This window comes from Myxocyprinus asiaticus, chromosome 41 (genome assembly GCF_019703515.2).
Source record: "Myxocyprinus asiaticus isolate MX2 ecotype Aquarium Trade chromosome 41, UBuf_Myxa_2, whole genome shotgun sequence".
In the NCBI taxonomy this organism is placed as follows: domain Eukaryota; kingdom Metazoa; phylum Chordata; class Actinopteri; order Cypriniformes; family Catostomidae; genus Myxocyprinus; species Myxocyprinus asiaticus.
In genome coordinates, this window is record NC_059384.1 from 15,822,012 (window position 1) to 15,835,229 (window position 13,218).

At 37.9% G+C, this 13,218-nt stretch overlaps 1 protein-coding gene across 1 annotated transcript in view; it reads left to right on the forward strand.

Moving 5' to 3' along the window:
* Nucleotides 1-13,218, forward strand: part of flt1 (fms related receptor tyrosine kinase 1) — a 35,179-nt gene that overhangs the window by 17,667 nt on the left and 4,294 nt on the right. Inside the window, exons 11-24 of the mRNA XM_051682186.1 lie at nucleotides 1,369-1,489; nucleotides 3,387-3,495; nucleotides 4,104-4,409; nucleotides 6,735-6,881; nucleotides 7,541-7,672; nucleotides 9,128-9,234; nucleotides 9,439-9,571; nucleotides 9,676-9,780; nucleotides 9,911-10,024; nucleotides 10,272-10,360; nucleotides 11,416-11,545; nucleotides 11,895-11,992; nucleotides 12,075-12,197; nucleotides 12,314-12,425. Coding sequence (XP_051538146.1) covers nucleotides 1,369-1,489; nucleotides 3,387-3,495; nucleotides 4,104-4,409; nucleotides 6,735-6,881; nucleotides 7,541-7,672; nucleotides 9,128-9,234; nucleotides 9,439-9,571; nucleotides 9,676-9,780; nucleotides 9,911-10,024; nucleotides 10,272-10,360; nucleotides 11,416-11,545; nucleotides 11,895-11,992; nucleotides 12,075-12,197; nucleotides 12,314-12,425 — 1,826 coding nt within the window. The remainder of the gene's footprint in view (nucleotides 1-1,368; nucleotides 1,490-3,386; nucleotides 3,496-4,103; nucleotides 4,410-6,734; nucleotides 6,882-7,540; nucleotides 7,673-9,127; nucleotides 9,235-9,438; nucleotides 9,572-9,675; nucleotides 9,781-9,910; nucleotides 10,025-10,271; nucleotides 10,361-11,415; nucleotides 11,546-11,894; nucleotides 11,993-12,074; nucleotides 12,198-12,313; nucleotides 12,426-13,218) is intronic.

The following is a 13,218-nucleotide window of genomic DNA, read 5'->3' on the forward strand; positions in this document are numbered from 1 at the left end:
CTCTGTCAAACTGTGTCTATCTTATGCCACACTCTTCCACTTCATGGTGATGCTGTGTATAACAGTTGCTTTATTTTGTGCTGAAATGATCCTGCCTGTTTGTATGCTTGCATGTGCATGTGTAAGTGTGTGTGTGTGAGAGAATGGTCATTTGAGAGTGTGTGTGTGTGTGTGTGTGTGTGTGTGTGGTTTCCACTCTACGGGTCTTTCCCAATGTGATTCGTCCCTTTTTTATACAGATTGTCTATGAGTAATATATGATTCTAATATTTAATAATTTTATACAACTAACTTACTTATGGTAAATCTTAATACTTGCCAAAATGTGTAAGAATGCTGATAAAATGTATTTTGTAATATCTAATGTATGTGGTCATATCAAATGTATATGTTTTTACATTAAATTTGCTTGAAATAATTTGTACAATATGGTCTGTTTGGTTCTCAAAATTGTGTATGAGAAGTTCTCACTGGTGTATTTTTAGAAAACAGAACAGTGTAGATTTTATAATGACCCACTACACTTTTCTATGTCCCGTTCACATGATGAGTTCATAATACTGTACGCAGGCATACTCAAGACTCAAGAATGAATGAGTGTTTGTGGTAAAACAAATAACTGTTTGAAGTCTCTCACTCTGTGTGTGTGTGCATTTGTGTTATAGAGAGTAAGAGACTTTTCTGGAAATGGAGTGTGTGTGTGTGTGTGTGTGTGTGTGTGTTTGAGAAGTGCTGTTGTCATGATCAGGGTGGGACATACGAGGACAGATTACTGTCTCAGCCAAATAGGAAAAGCAATCAGAGAGAGTCGTCAAAGCCAGGGAGGGGTACAGGGCGGTGGGCACAAAGTCACGGACAAATACCCATCACAATGGGCCACCAGAACCATGCTCCAAAGATTAGGGACCTTAAAGAATTGGCATGGATAAGATATTGGGATAAATGCCTGGAAGTTAGTGTGTGAAGTGGATGAGAGGTTGGAACTTCGGAAATATGGCGGGGATGATTTACAGACAGGAAAGGGAACTCATCCAAGCCCTACACACTGCCTGTTACGGAACACTCCAACAAGTGTCACCGTATCCTGATATGGAAGACACATACACACACTGAGAAAAAAAAAAATTCTAAGAGAAATTCCAAAGAAAAAACTTCCTTGAAATTCTGCATTAGATGACTATGGTAAAAAAAAAAAAAAAAATGAATTCCCAAGAGACCAGCGATCGGAAGTCCTCCCTATTCAAGCGCAGCTGCGTCACACATCTGTGTCTTGTGACATCACTACATCAACACTTGTGAACTGAGAGCGCTGTCCTTCTTTCGTCCTCTTTCTCTTGTCCTCTGTCTTCCTCTCTCTTTCTCTCTAAGATGCGAGAAACCTCCTCCTTCCTCCTGGACTGCAGTCAGCGAGAGGACAGAAGTCACATCCACCCACAATCCCATCCTGACCATCAGCTACAGACAAGAAGTGATACAAGGGAAGAATAAGGTGAGTGTTCTAGTGGGTGGACTGATCACAGAGGACAAATAAAATGAATGCACATGAAAACACAAAAGCAGAACTCCCTCAGGATCCACATTAGCAACACAAGTGCATCTGCTCTGAGTTCTTTAAAATTCTGAAGAGGTCTACTTTTGTAGAAATTCCTGTAGTGGTTAGACAAGGTAGATTCCTATCTCATTACTGAAATAAAATTAAATGATTAAATGAAGCAAGCATCTATTGTTCCTCATATTTAGGGATCTGAACAAATCCCTAACCTAAGTCTTAAAAGGATAATTCACCCAAAAATGAACAAATTCTCTCATAATACAAACACATTTTTTAGCTCTGTAGGTCCATACAATGCAAGTGAAATGGTTGCCAGAACTTTTAAGGTCCAAAAAGCACATAAAGACAGCATTAAAATAATCCATATGATTCTAGTGGTTATCTTCAGAAGTGATATGATAGGTGTGGGTGAGAAACAGATCAATATTTGAGTTATTTTTTTATTATCAGTTCTCCTTCCTGCCCATTAGGTGGCGATATGCACAAAGAATGTGAATCGTCAAAAATAAAAGAAGAAGAAGAATGTGAAAGGGGAGCTAATGGATATTTTGTTAAAAAAGGACTTAAATATTAATCTGATCTGAAATAAATATTGATTTCTTTATATGCTTTTTGGACCTTCAAGGTTCTGGGCAGCATTCACTTGCCTTGTATGGACCAACAGAGCTGAGATATTTTTCTAAAAATCTTTGTTTGTGTTCAGCAGAAGAAAGAAAGTCATAGATGGCATGAGGCTGAGTAAATGATGAGAGAATTTTCATTTTTTGGTGAACTATCCCTTTAAACCTTGTTACAAAATTAATCTTACACCATTTGTGCCTCAAACTAAAGGTTGTTATCTAGCTAAATGTTAAAATTCTGCTTAGACCTCTGATTAATTTTGAGACAAGAGGTAATGTAAACTGTGTTTACTCTTGTGAACTCTTTAAGTTCTCACATAAATGACTGGCATTACTCAATTAACTTGATTTACCCAAATAGGACATGTTCCTGGATCAACATCATTGTTTGTCTTGGAGCAACATTACTATTAACAAATCAGATTTTAGGAATAGGTTTATGCTAAGGGTTTGGGTTAGGGGTTAACTGCTGACATGATCACAGGGTTCCATGATCAATGTTTCTGTACCCTGACATCAACCCCAATGTGACGAGTTACTGATAAGCGCCCTCTCCCATTAAACATATTAACATCAATGCAAATGTGTTCACCTTTTCCTGTAGCGTTACTGATAGCACATTGTGCAAGCAGCCTCAGGGACATAGGTTCTGGTCCCATGGAAAAATTAAGTAATCCTGTTCACATAATCAATGTGCATTCGTAGGTTGCATTTTCTCTCTAAGATTACTTTTTACTCCATTGATGGTTGGGTTTAGGTTTGAGTTTTAGGTTAGGCATGTGGTTAATAAAATGTGCATTTCACCCAGAAACTGGAGCTCACACATGTCCATATGTTCAACAACACTTCCAACTTCGAATTCCAGTAAGCACAGATTTCGGCTGAAGACCTTTTGACCTACTGTCGCTGAATTCACAATGAAATTGGTCTGAATTTTAAGGGTTAGATCAAGTAGAAATAGATCTTCATATTACTACTTTTTATAGTAGTAAAAAATACTTTATCTTTTCCCTCTGATTTCAGGGGTAGGTAAGGTTTAAAGCTATAACTGATGGTTATGTTGTTCCAGGAACATGTTATGCTGATTGTATTGCTCTTGTATTACACTCATGTCCTTACCCTCAGAGAGGGAGTGTGTGTTCAGGGAAGTGAGTAGTCTTAAACTTTCTCTTGTGCTTACATGCAACCATTTTTTTTTGTGTGTGTTTCCACAGACTGTAGGGGTTCTGACAGTTGCTGAAGCAGTGATATCCGGAATCTATCGCTGTGTTGCATCCAACCTCATGGGCAGAGATGAACTAGACATTCTTTTCTATGTCACAGGTATCCAACTAAATACCATAATACTGTATGCTAAAATCTCCAATCCTATTGCACTTCCAAGCATGTTTGTATTGTCCTTTTCTCTCTCTCTATCTTTCCCTTGCATTCTCTCCCTTCTCTAACCCCTTGTTTTTGAGGGTTTGCTTTCAAGCTGTGCTAAATTCGGCCAAAGTGGATGTAGCCTGTCCTGGTGGAGGGGGGCTGTTGTCATAGCGACAGGGTGGAGGAGTGAACAGGAACCTGTGGCTCTTATCGTACTGCCTCCTCATGTGGCGCATTATTTGGAGAACACTGGTGGTGTTCGAGAAAGATAAACATTATCTTCAATCAGGAAACCCTCGAGTGGTTTCCACGGGAAATTTCAAATAGCTAAAGTAAATAGGGAGCCTTTACACTAGCCTCTTATTGCTACTTGTATTGACAATGGCTATTCAACATTGTCATCAAAGGTTACAAAAAAATGCTGCTCTGTAAACACTCACAAAACACAAAATGGTTTCTCTGTACTATTCTTTGTTTAATGGTCTCAGCCTAGGCTTTTTGTTGCCTGTAGGTCTGAATGCATTCTGTGTCATGAAAAATTATGCTTCTTTTGTCCACCATCACAGATGTCGAAGGCGACTTCATCGCATCTTTAGAGGAAGAGCCCAGAGAGGGTGGGGAACTTCACCTGGTCTGTACGGCCAATAAGCACCTCTATTCAGATATGTCATGGTATAGAATAACGAATCACTCCACAGCATCAGAGGGAAGTTCAGTTCTTGAAGGGGAGCTTACAGAGGGGGAGTTCTCCCTCACTCTGCACCTTCTGCTAAAGAATGTGTCCGCAGAGGATTCAGGAACATACCGCTGCGCCGGCAAACACTTGCTTACAGGAGAACATGGACACCTAGATACACCAGTGGAGGTCACAGGTGTGTCTCAGAAGAGTCATTTTGCTCAACATACACACATGCTCTCATTAAAGGAAAAGTTCCCCAGTAAAATTAAAAGTCTCTCATAATTTACTCATCCTCAGTCAAAACCTATATGACTTTCTTTCTTCTGTTGAACTAGGACTGGGTAAAAATAAAAATTTTCAGATGCATTGCAATTTTCATTTGAACGAACCCAATATTGATTCTTAAATCCCAAGAATGATGTGATGAAAGCTTTCTCCGGTGAAATTTTGCACTATGCAACTAAAAATGTCGGTGATTAGCCACTGGCTAGTACATTTTCCAAATTTTGCTCACCAGTGAAGAAATTCAACACTGAGATCCTTTCACTGCATTTTAAGTGAAAAAGTTTGGTTTGACTTGTTCCATGTAATGTGTGCCCAAAGACAAGATTCACACAATCCATTTGCCATTGAATAATGTCTCTTAATATCCTTTCTGTTCTTTTAATATTCTTTCTGTTCAAATAAATAAATAAAAATATTCTAATCACACATAGCCATAAAGAAGCTGTGTGAATTCACTTTAGTTAATATGCACTCAACCAAAACACATCTGTCAACACTCGCTGAACTGTCACTATTCTTAAAGAGAGAGTACTGTTTTAGCACTTGTTCTACATGTCAGTGTGTAAATACTTGCATGTAACACTATATATATATATATATATATATATATATATATATATATATATATATATATATATATATCTCCCTAGGTTGAGATTGCCGTGCACCCTGGTCAACCGCATCGGTTATCTTAAAGTTAGCCCTAAAAATATAATACATGCAATTTCAAGACATATTTTGGAATACATGGAATTTGTAAATTAAAAAAAAAAAAAAAACTAAATTGTGCCCAATATGATGAAGCACTAATGATAAAATAAACGGTGTAAAATCGATATTTTCGTAATGTACCAAATTCGGGAAATCTGTATCAATACCCAGCCCTTCACTGAACACAAAATATGTTTTTTAGCAGATTGTTTTGTCTGCTCCTTTCCATACAATGAAAGTGAATGAAGACATGGGCTGTCAAGCCAAACGATAACTTTGTATGAGGGTGAGTAACTTGTGAAATGATGACATAATTTTCATTTTTGGGTAAATTGGACCTTCAAGTGATTTATACACTTTACACTCTATTGCTGTTGTATCAGAGCAAGTACAAGACTTGCATACAAGCCAGATAATTGTCACTAAAGCAACCACAGTCATGTTTCTTACAGTTCTCCCTATAAGAAGTGATGCATACCACACACACAGAACTTCAGACTTCTCTTAGATACTGACTTTGGCGACACACATTTAGAAACAGAGGCAGAAAGAGAAACAAAGAGAGAGAGAGAAAGACAGAGCAAAAGGGGTCCTTGGGAACTAGGTCCAGGAGCTTCCTGCAGCCCCTCTCTCCAAGGCTGTGTGAAGCAGAACCTCTTTGGTGTGGGAATGAGCTCTAGTCAGGAAGAAGAGCATACAATGGCACTTCCCACTATGCCACATTTACAGGCTGCTTCACATGGCCAAAGAACAATCAGCCAATAAGCCACTGTCACAGAACATGGAAAGAGACAATAATAATTTGTGTCCAGGAGGAAAATATCTGAAGCAAGAGTCAGTTTATTACAAAGCTTTTAATGCAAAAAATGTATTCCAGTTAAATTCATTCCACATACATTAATCTATGACAATCAAATCTATTAATCTGATGCTACTCCTCTATAGTATCTATATCATCTATATCATCTACACTTATCTCTCTGAAAAGTATGAGCCTATCCACTGTTAATGCAATAGAAGGCATCCTTGGCCAGCTAACCCGGCCATTTTATAAACTGCTGAATGTGTCATTAAGACAAAACAGAGGGATTTTGCTGAATGGCACAAATCCAATGGCTGCGATTCAAACATTCCAGGCCTCAATACAACAAGCAGTCTATTCACACTTATGTAACAATAACGGACGCAACACATGCGCCCCTCATAAATCACTCAGTTACTTTATTAGGTGGTTACTCATATTGCTAAGTGCCACATGTGACGGCAATTGTTTTCCGTAAGTCTCCCCAAAGATTTTGATTTTTTTTTATTAAACTGAACTAGTGGATATGGAATGTGCTGTGGCAGTAATATGAAATGGTTAGAGATGGTATCAAGAGGTAACTGCATGTGACTTTGATACTATACCATGGTACTGAATCATTACCATACCATTTTCAAAACATCAGGTTAATACCATGGTATTTTTTTGTTAGTGACAAAATGCTTGTTGACCCTGAGGCCTCTCTGTCTCCCTCTGAAGTTCTGCAGGCTCCAGTGCTGCTAAAAAATCTGAGTGATCACAGTGTTAACATTAGCAACTCAGTCACTCTCCATTGCCCCGCTCAGGGAATTCCACATCCTGATATCACATGGTATAAAGACCAAAAGAAGCTCCACCAGGTATCAGGTAAGACTGCAAGTCTGCACAACATATTTGAGAACTTATTTCAATAAAATAAATTTGGGGGGGGCCTGGGTAGCTCAGCGAGTAAAGATGCTGACTACCACCCCTGGAGTGAGTGACTCCAGCCAGGGCTCCCAAGCAACCAAATTGGCCTTGTTGCTAGGGAGGTTAGAGTCACATGGGGTAACCTCCTCGTGGTTGCCATAATGTGGTTCGATATCGGTGGGGCACGTGGTGAGTTGTGCGTGGATGCAGCGGGGAGTAGCGTGAAGCCTCCACACGCGTTCGTCTCGTGCAACCTAAATTGTCTTTTAGCGCCTCTAGAACCATTATTTAACTGTCAACAGTCTTAAATACGCTTTAAAAAAATCACTAAAGCTATTTTGTAATGGAAATCGCTCCAGCAGTGAACTCTTCAGGAAAACATAACTTCTGTTCATAGCAAATGACATGACTAGCAAATATTTGGCGCATTATAATGTGTAATCTATGTGTTAGTTACTTATATGTTGTTCAAAAACAATGTTGAAACATATGTGTATACTTATACTGTATGTTAAAAGATAAATATAAATGTAAAAATATTCTTCCTTACCAGAATACTATGCAAGAGCAGGAACAACTGTCCTGTTTATGAATTAAATGTTTTCTTTTATCGACAGGAATTATGCTGTTACCAAAGGAAGGTACTCTTCATATTGACAGAATTACAGCCGAAGATGAGGGACTTTATACCTGTGAGGCCACTAATGAGAGGGGATCTGTGGAAAGCTCCGCCCACATTTGGGTTCACAGTAAGCAACCTAAAAGGGATAGTTCACCCCAAAATAAAAATTCTCTCATCATATACTCCTCTTCATGCCATCCCAGATGTGTATGACTTAATTTCTTCTGCTGAACACAAACAAAGATTTTTAGAAGAATATCTTAGCTATGTCCATCCATTCAATGCAAGTGAATGGTGGCCAGAACTTTGAAGATCCAAAAAGCACATAAAGGCAGCATAAAAGTCATCCATATGACTCCAGTGGTTAAATGAATGTTTCTTCATATCGCCACCTACTGTGCAGTTGTGCCAGTATGATTTATTTATTCTTTTCCTTTCCTTTATCCCTTCCTTTTTTCTTTCTTCTTCCTGCCCAGTAAGTGGCGATATGCACAAACAATGCGGATCAGCAAAAAACAGAAAAAGAAGAACTATGTCCTCTGGTGAACGGGCATTGTAGGACTGGTGAAAGTGTAGATTTATAGTCAAAAAAGACTTAAATATTGATTTTTCTCACCCACACCTATCATATCTCTTCATAGCTTTATGTGCTTTTTGGAGCTTCAAAGTTGCTCTGTCGGTTGAATGGACCAATAGAGCAACGATATTTTACTAAAAATCTTCATTTGTGTTCAGCAGAATAAAGAAAGTCGTACACATCTGGAATGGGATCAAGGTGAGAAAATGATGAGAGAATTTTCATTTTTGGGTGAACTATTCCTTTAACAGTAATGTGTATTACACATTACAAATTACATTTGTAATTTTACTTTCATATCTTACTTTTTAAAGAGAGTTACATTTTATTTGCAATAACTAACTTTCTTAAATGGTTATTCACTTCAGGGTAAAATAAACTACTTAAACAGCATCTTTGGCATGCTGTTAATTACCATAGAAAATAATTTGACTTGTGCCTGTTTAAAACAAAAAAATAGAAAAAGAAAGAAATGAAAAAAGATGTGGAATTTGACAGCTTTCCACAGATGTTGATGATAGTGCTTAATTTGTATTTAACCTGATACATTTTTGTTATTGTTGTCGAAATAGCTCTCTATGCCTCTCTCTATACTTTTCTCAACCTCTCTCTTTTTCTCACTCTCCGTCATTCTCTGTGATCGGATGCTTCTAAACTCAGTGTTGAGAGGAGACGTTCATGCTGTTCTGTTCCGATAGGTCAGGAAGGAAACTGTCTCCTTTTTTCATTTCCCACAGATGGCCTTAAACTGTTTTGCTATTTCTATGCATTAACAAAGGGGAGACAGAGTGAGTGTGAAAAAAGATGAATTAGTCTACTGTGTTTGACTAGTTTGACAAAATGCTCCTTACGGATATGGTATGTTACTCTTAGATGGCTACAATAACAAAGAGGCCTTAACAGGAACATTTACAGCAACCTAAATAACCTTTTTATACTGTCATGTTCTCTCTTCAAATATGTATATTCTGTGAGTGTGTATGACTACACTTATGTATTCTGTAGGTTCATCTGAATCCCTTTCTATGGAGATCTCAACTCTGGCATCTACATGTGTGGTGGCCACTCTCTTCTGGCTGCTTCTCACACTGCTGATTCGTAAACTTAAACAGGTTAGAGCCAATTAAAATGTCCCTTCCAAATATGAACACCAATAAAAACTTCTCCATTTTATTTGGAAGAATGATTGAAGTGGTAATGATCCTTCAACTTACTGTCCCAATCCTTCTACAACAGTTTTGTGTTTATGAGAATTTTAAAGCTATTCTTACAAATATAGGTCTAGAGATCTTTATTACTTTGTGCATCTTTTTCAGCCAAATGTTAATGGCAGAGCAGAGTACCTGCCAATCATCCTGCACCCAGGGGAGGAGCCTCTGGATGAGCACTGCGATAGGTTACATTATGACCCTGCCCAATGGGAGTTTCCACGTGACCGCCTTAAATTGGGTAAATTATGTGTATGCATGAGTGTTTATGTGCTTTTAAAGTTATTTTGGTATTGCCGTTGTTGTGCTGTATACTGATATAAGACTTATTGTCCCATTCTCCAGAAAAGCCCCTGGGGCGAGGGGCATTTGGGCGAGTAATGCAGGCATCAGCTTTTGGCATTCGCAATTCAGCCAGCTGCACCACAGTGGCAGTCAAAATGCTTAAAGGTACATTCTAAAACCTGTTAAATAAACCAACTTACTGTTTAAAATACAGGCATTAGATTATGTAAGGTAATCACTCTGGTGAATCATCATACTCTGAATCTCATGGGTTTTGTCTGTGATGTACCTGCAGATTGCGCTACACCTAGTGAACATAAGGCTCTGATGATGGAACTCAAGATCCTCAATCATATTGGTCATCACCTTAATGTGGTCAATCTTCTTGGTGCATGCACCAAACCAGGAGGTGTGTGAATGTTACCATAACTGTGTTGTATTACACTCTGAAAACCTCAATGTTGGGGTTTTGTTATAAACCAATTGTGAATATCTAGTTAAAAAAACAAAACCTTTTGCAAGATGTTATCTATAAGTAAATATATAAATACATTTACATTAATCACAATACAGAGAGGGAATTACTATTCTATAATAGCTAAGACTATTGTTCTATATGTATTTATGTATTATACTTTGTCTGCTGTCTTATTCAGGGCCTCTGATGGTCATAGTGGAATACTGCAAGTTCGGCAACCTGTCTGCATACCTTAAGAGCAAACGAGAGGTGTTCCTTTTAAACAGGGTTAGTCTGTCCATCCGTCCGTCCGTCCGTCCATCCATCCATCCCTCTATCCATCATCCATCCATCCATGCAACCTGTCTGCATACCTTAAGAGCAAACAAGAGGTGTTCCTTTTAAATAGGGTTAGTCTGTCTGTCTGTCTGTCTGTCTCTGTATATCTATCTATCTGTTTGTCTGTCTGTTTGCCTATCTATCTATCCACCCATCCATCCATGCAACTTGTCTGCATACCTTAAGAGCAAAAGAGAGGTGTTCCTTTTAAATATTATTAGTCTGTCTGTCTGTGTCTGTCTGTCTGTCTGTCCGTCCATCCATCCATCCATCTATCTATCCATCTATCCATCCATCCATCCATCCATCCTGTCTGCATACATTAAAAGCAAACAAGAGGTGTTCCTTTTAAATAGGGTTTGTCTGTCTGTCTGTCTGTCTGTCTGTCAGTCTTTCTGTCTGTCTATCTATCCATCCATCCATCCATCCATCCATCTATCCCTCTATCATCCACCTATCCACCCACCCACCCACCCATCAATCCTGTCTGTCTATCTATCCATCCATCTTCCGTGTCTAATGTCTAAAATATAAACTCAGGCTATAGTAAGAGAATGTCTCAGTGTTGGTGGTTTGTGGTATTGTGATCTAAATGTGTCTGCTGTCAAATGTATGCCCTTCTCTCATTTCCTTGTGAAATGAACAGACCTGTGTTTACCAAGACAACAATGTCTTACTTCCCTCTTTATGACCTTATCTCTAAAGCTACTTACCTCCTTGAGTAGCCCCTTTAGAAGCTTTACACGATCAACAGTGTGTTGTTGCATTTTTTTTCATACATACTGTCATATGTATTGTTTATCAAGGAGAGCTAATCCATGATCAGAAAGAACTAATGATATAAAATATATATATACTGTATGCAGTCATTGCAGTCTTTGTATTTGACTCATGATGTTATGTGCATTATTCACTGGACGGGATCCAATTATCATCATCATCATCAATAATAGCTGGTTTTTCCTCTCACTGTATTGATACAAACAACTGTTTATCTGACTCAGATGAACAGAGAAGAGAAGGGAAGAATGAAGGAGGGATGTAAGGGACGACTGGCCAGCGTGTCCAGCAGCCAGAGCAATGCCAGTTCAGGGTTTTGTGAGGAGAGAGGAGAGAGCTCAGATGAGGACAGTGGTAAGATACAATCTCTGAGGTCTACATGTTTTACTTTAAATTACAACTATGCAAATAATGTAACTTGATGAACAGGAGTCCTCCAGTAATCTAATAATCATTTATTTTGAAGCAAACCATCAACAGTGATGCAAAAATAGATCAATTCTTGATATAAAAATGGCACATTTTCAGGTCAGTTCATTCAAGAGAGATTAATGTCTTGCTCAAGAGTCAGTCAACATAGCTTTATTGGCATGTTTGTTAACATTTACAGTATTTCCAAAGAGTACAGAAAGTAACAAAAAAGTATACAAAAATGTACAAAAAAGGTGTACTTATAAACATTTTGGAACTCTGTCTGCTCAAGGTTCTTTTCCAGAATTCAACAGTCCGTTGTTGCTTGAAGACCTGATTTCTTACAGCTTTCAGGTGGCCAAAGGTATGGATTTTCTCGTCTCACGCAAGGTAAAGTAGCTTCCCTTTTATGTGACCGTATCTTTGTAGCTGCTATATGAGCTATATCTAAAGGCTCTTGTCCTTTTTGCAGTGCATTCATCGTGATCTTGCTGCCAGAAACATCTTGCTGACCAATAATAATGTGGTTAAGATCTGTGATTTTGGCCTGGCCCGAGATGTCTACAAAGACCCTGACTATGTGCGGAAGGGAGATGTGAGTGTACTTTTTCCTTCCATTGATAAACCAGAGAATGGTCAGCAATGTAATAAAAAGGGCTGAATAATTAAAGACCTTTTAATTAATGTACCATGTTGTATCTTGGCATGAAGGCACGGTTACCGCTGAAGTGGATGGCCCCTGAATCAATCTTTGATAAAGTTTTCACCACTCAGAGTGACGTGTGGTCATATGGAGTTCTCCTCTGGGAGATCTTCTCACTTGGTAATGTCAATACTCTTTACATACATCAACTAATTCAAGCATTTGGTGCATGCCATATTTAATTATTTCATAATATATGTCCTACATAACCACAATAAAAAAAAAATAAAATAAAAAAAAACACCCCTATCTTAATGTAAATGACCTGAGAACAGACCAGCATTTAGCAGAACCCTACCATACAGTCAGGGTTGGGGAGTGACGAAATACAAGTAATGGGAATACGTATTTAAAATACAAAATATAAGTAACTGTATTCCATTACGGTTACAGTTTAAATCATTGGTAATTAGAATACAGTTACATTCAAAAAGTATTTTGATTACTGAAGAGATTACTTTGCATTTTATTGTCATTTGTTTCATTTAATATTTAGTCCTTTCAGATGGAAAAATGAATACACATAAATTATACGATCCAAAGTGCATTTGAACAGCGGTGAAATACTTTCTTATGATGTGTTACATTCATACTAGCAGACAGAGAAGTAAGTTTGAAGTAAGTTTGGAGCAGAAGAAATAGAAATAAACCTTGTGTAAATTGTCAGCTTTACGCTAAGCTAAAATGTTATTTCTAGCCATTTTACATGCACGTTACCAGACACGATCATATTTCTTTATCAAGAAAATTAATGTTGGATCATAATTTCTTTTTTCTAGTAAGACCTTTGATATTAGGACAAAAATCATATTCTTGATAATTTTTTTTATTGTTTTCCTGTAAAAATATCTAAAAATCCTTAAAACAAGATCAATTTAATTTATCTTGTTTTAGAAACAACACAGCATAAGAT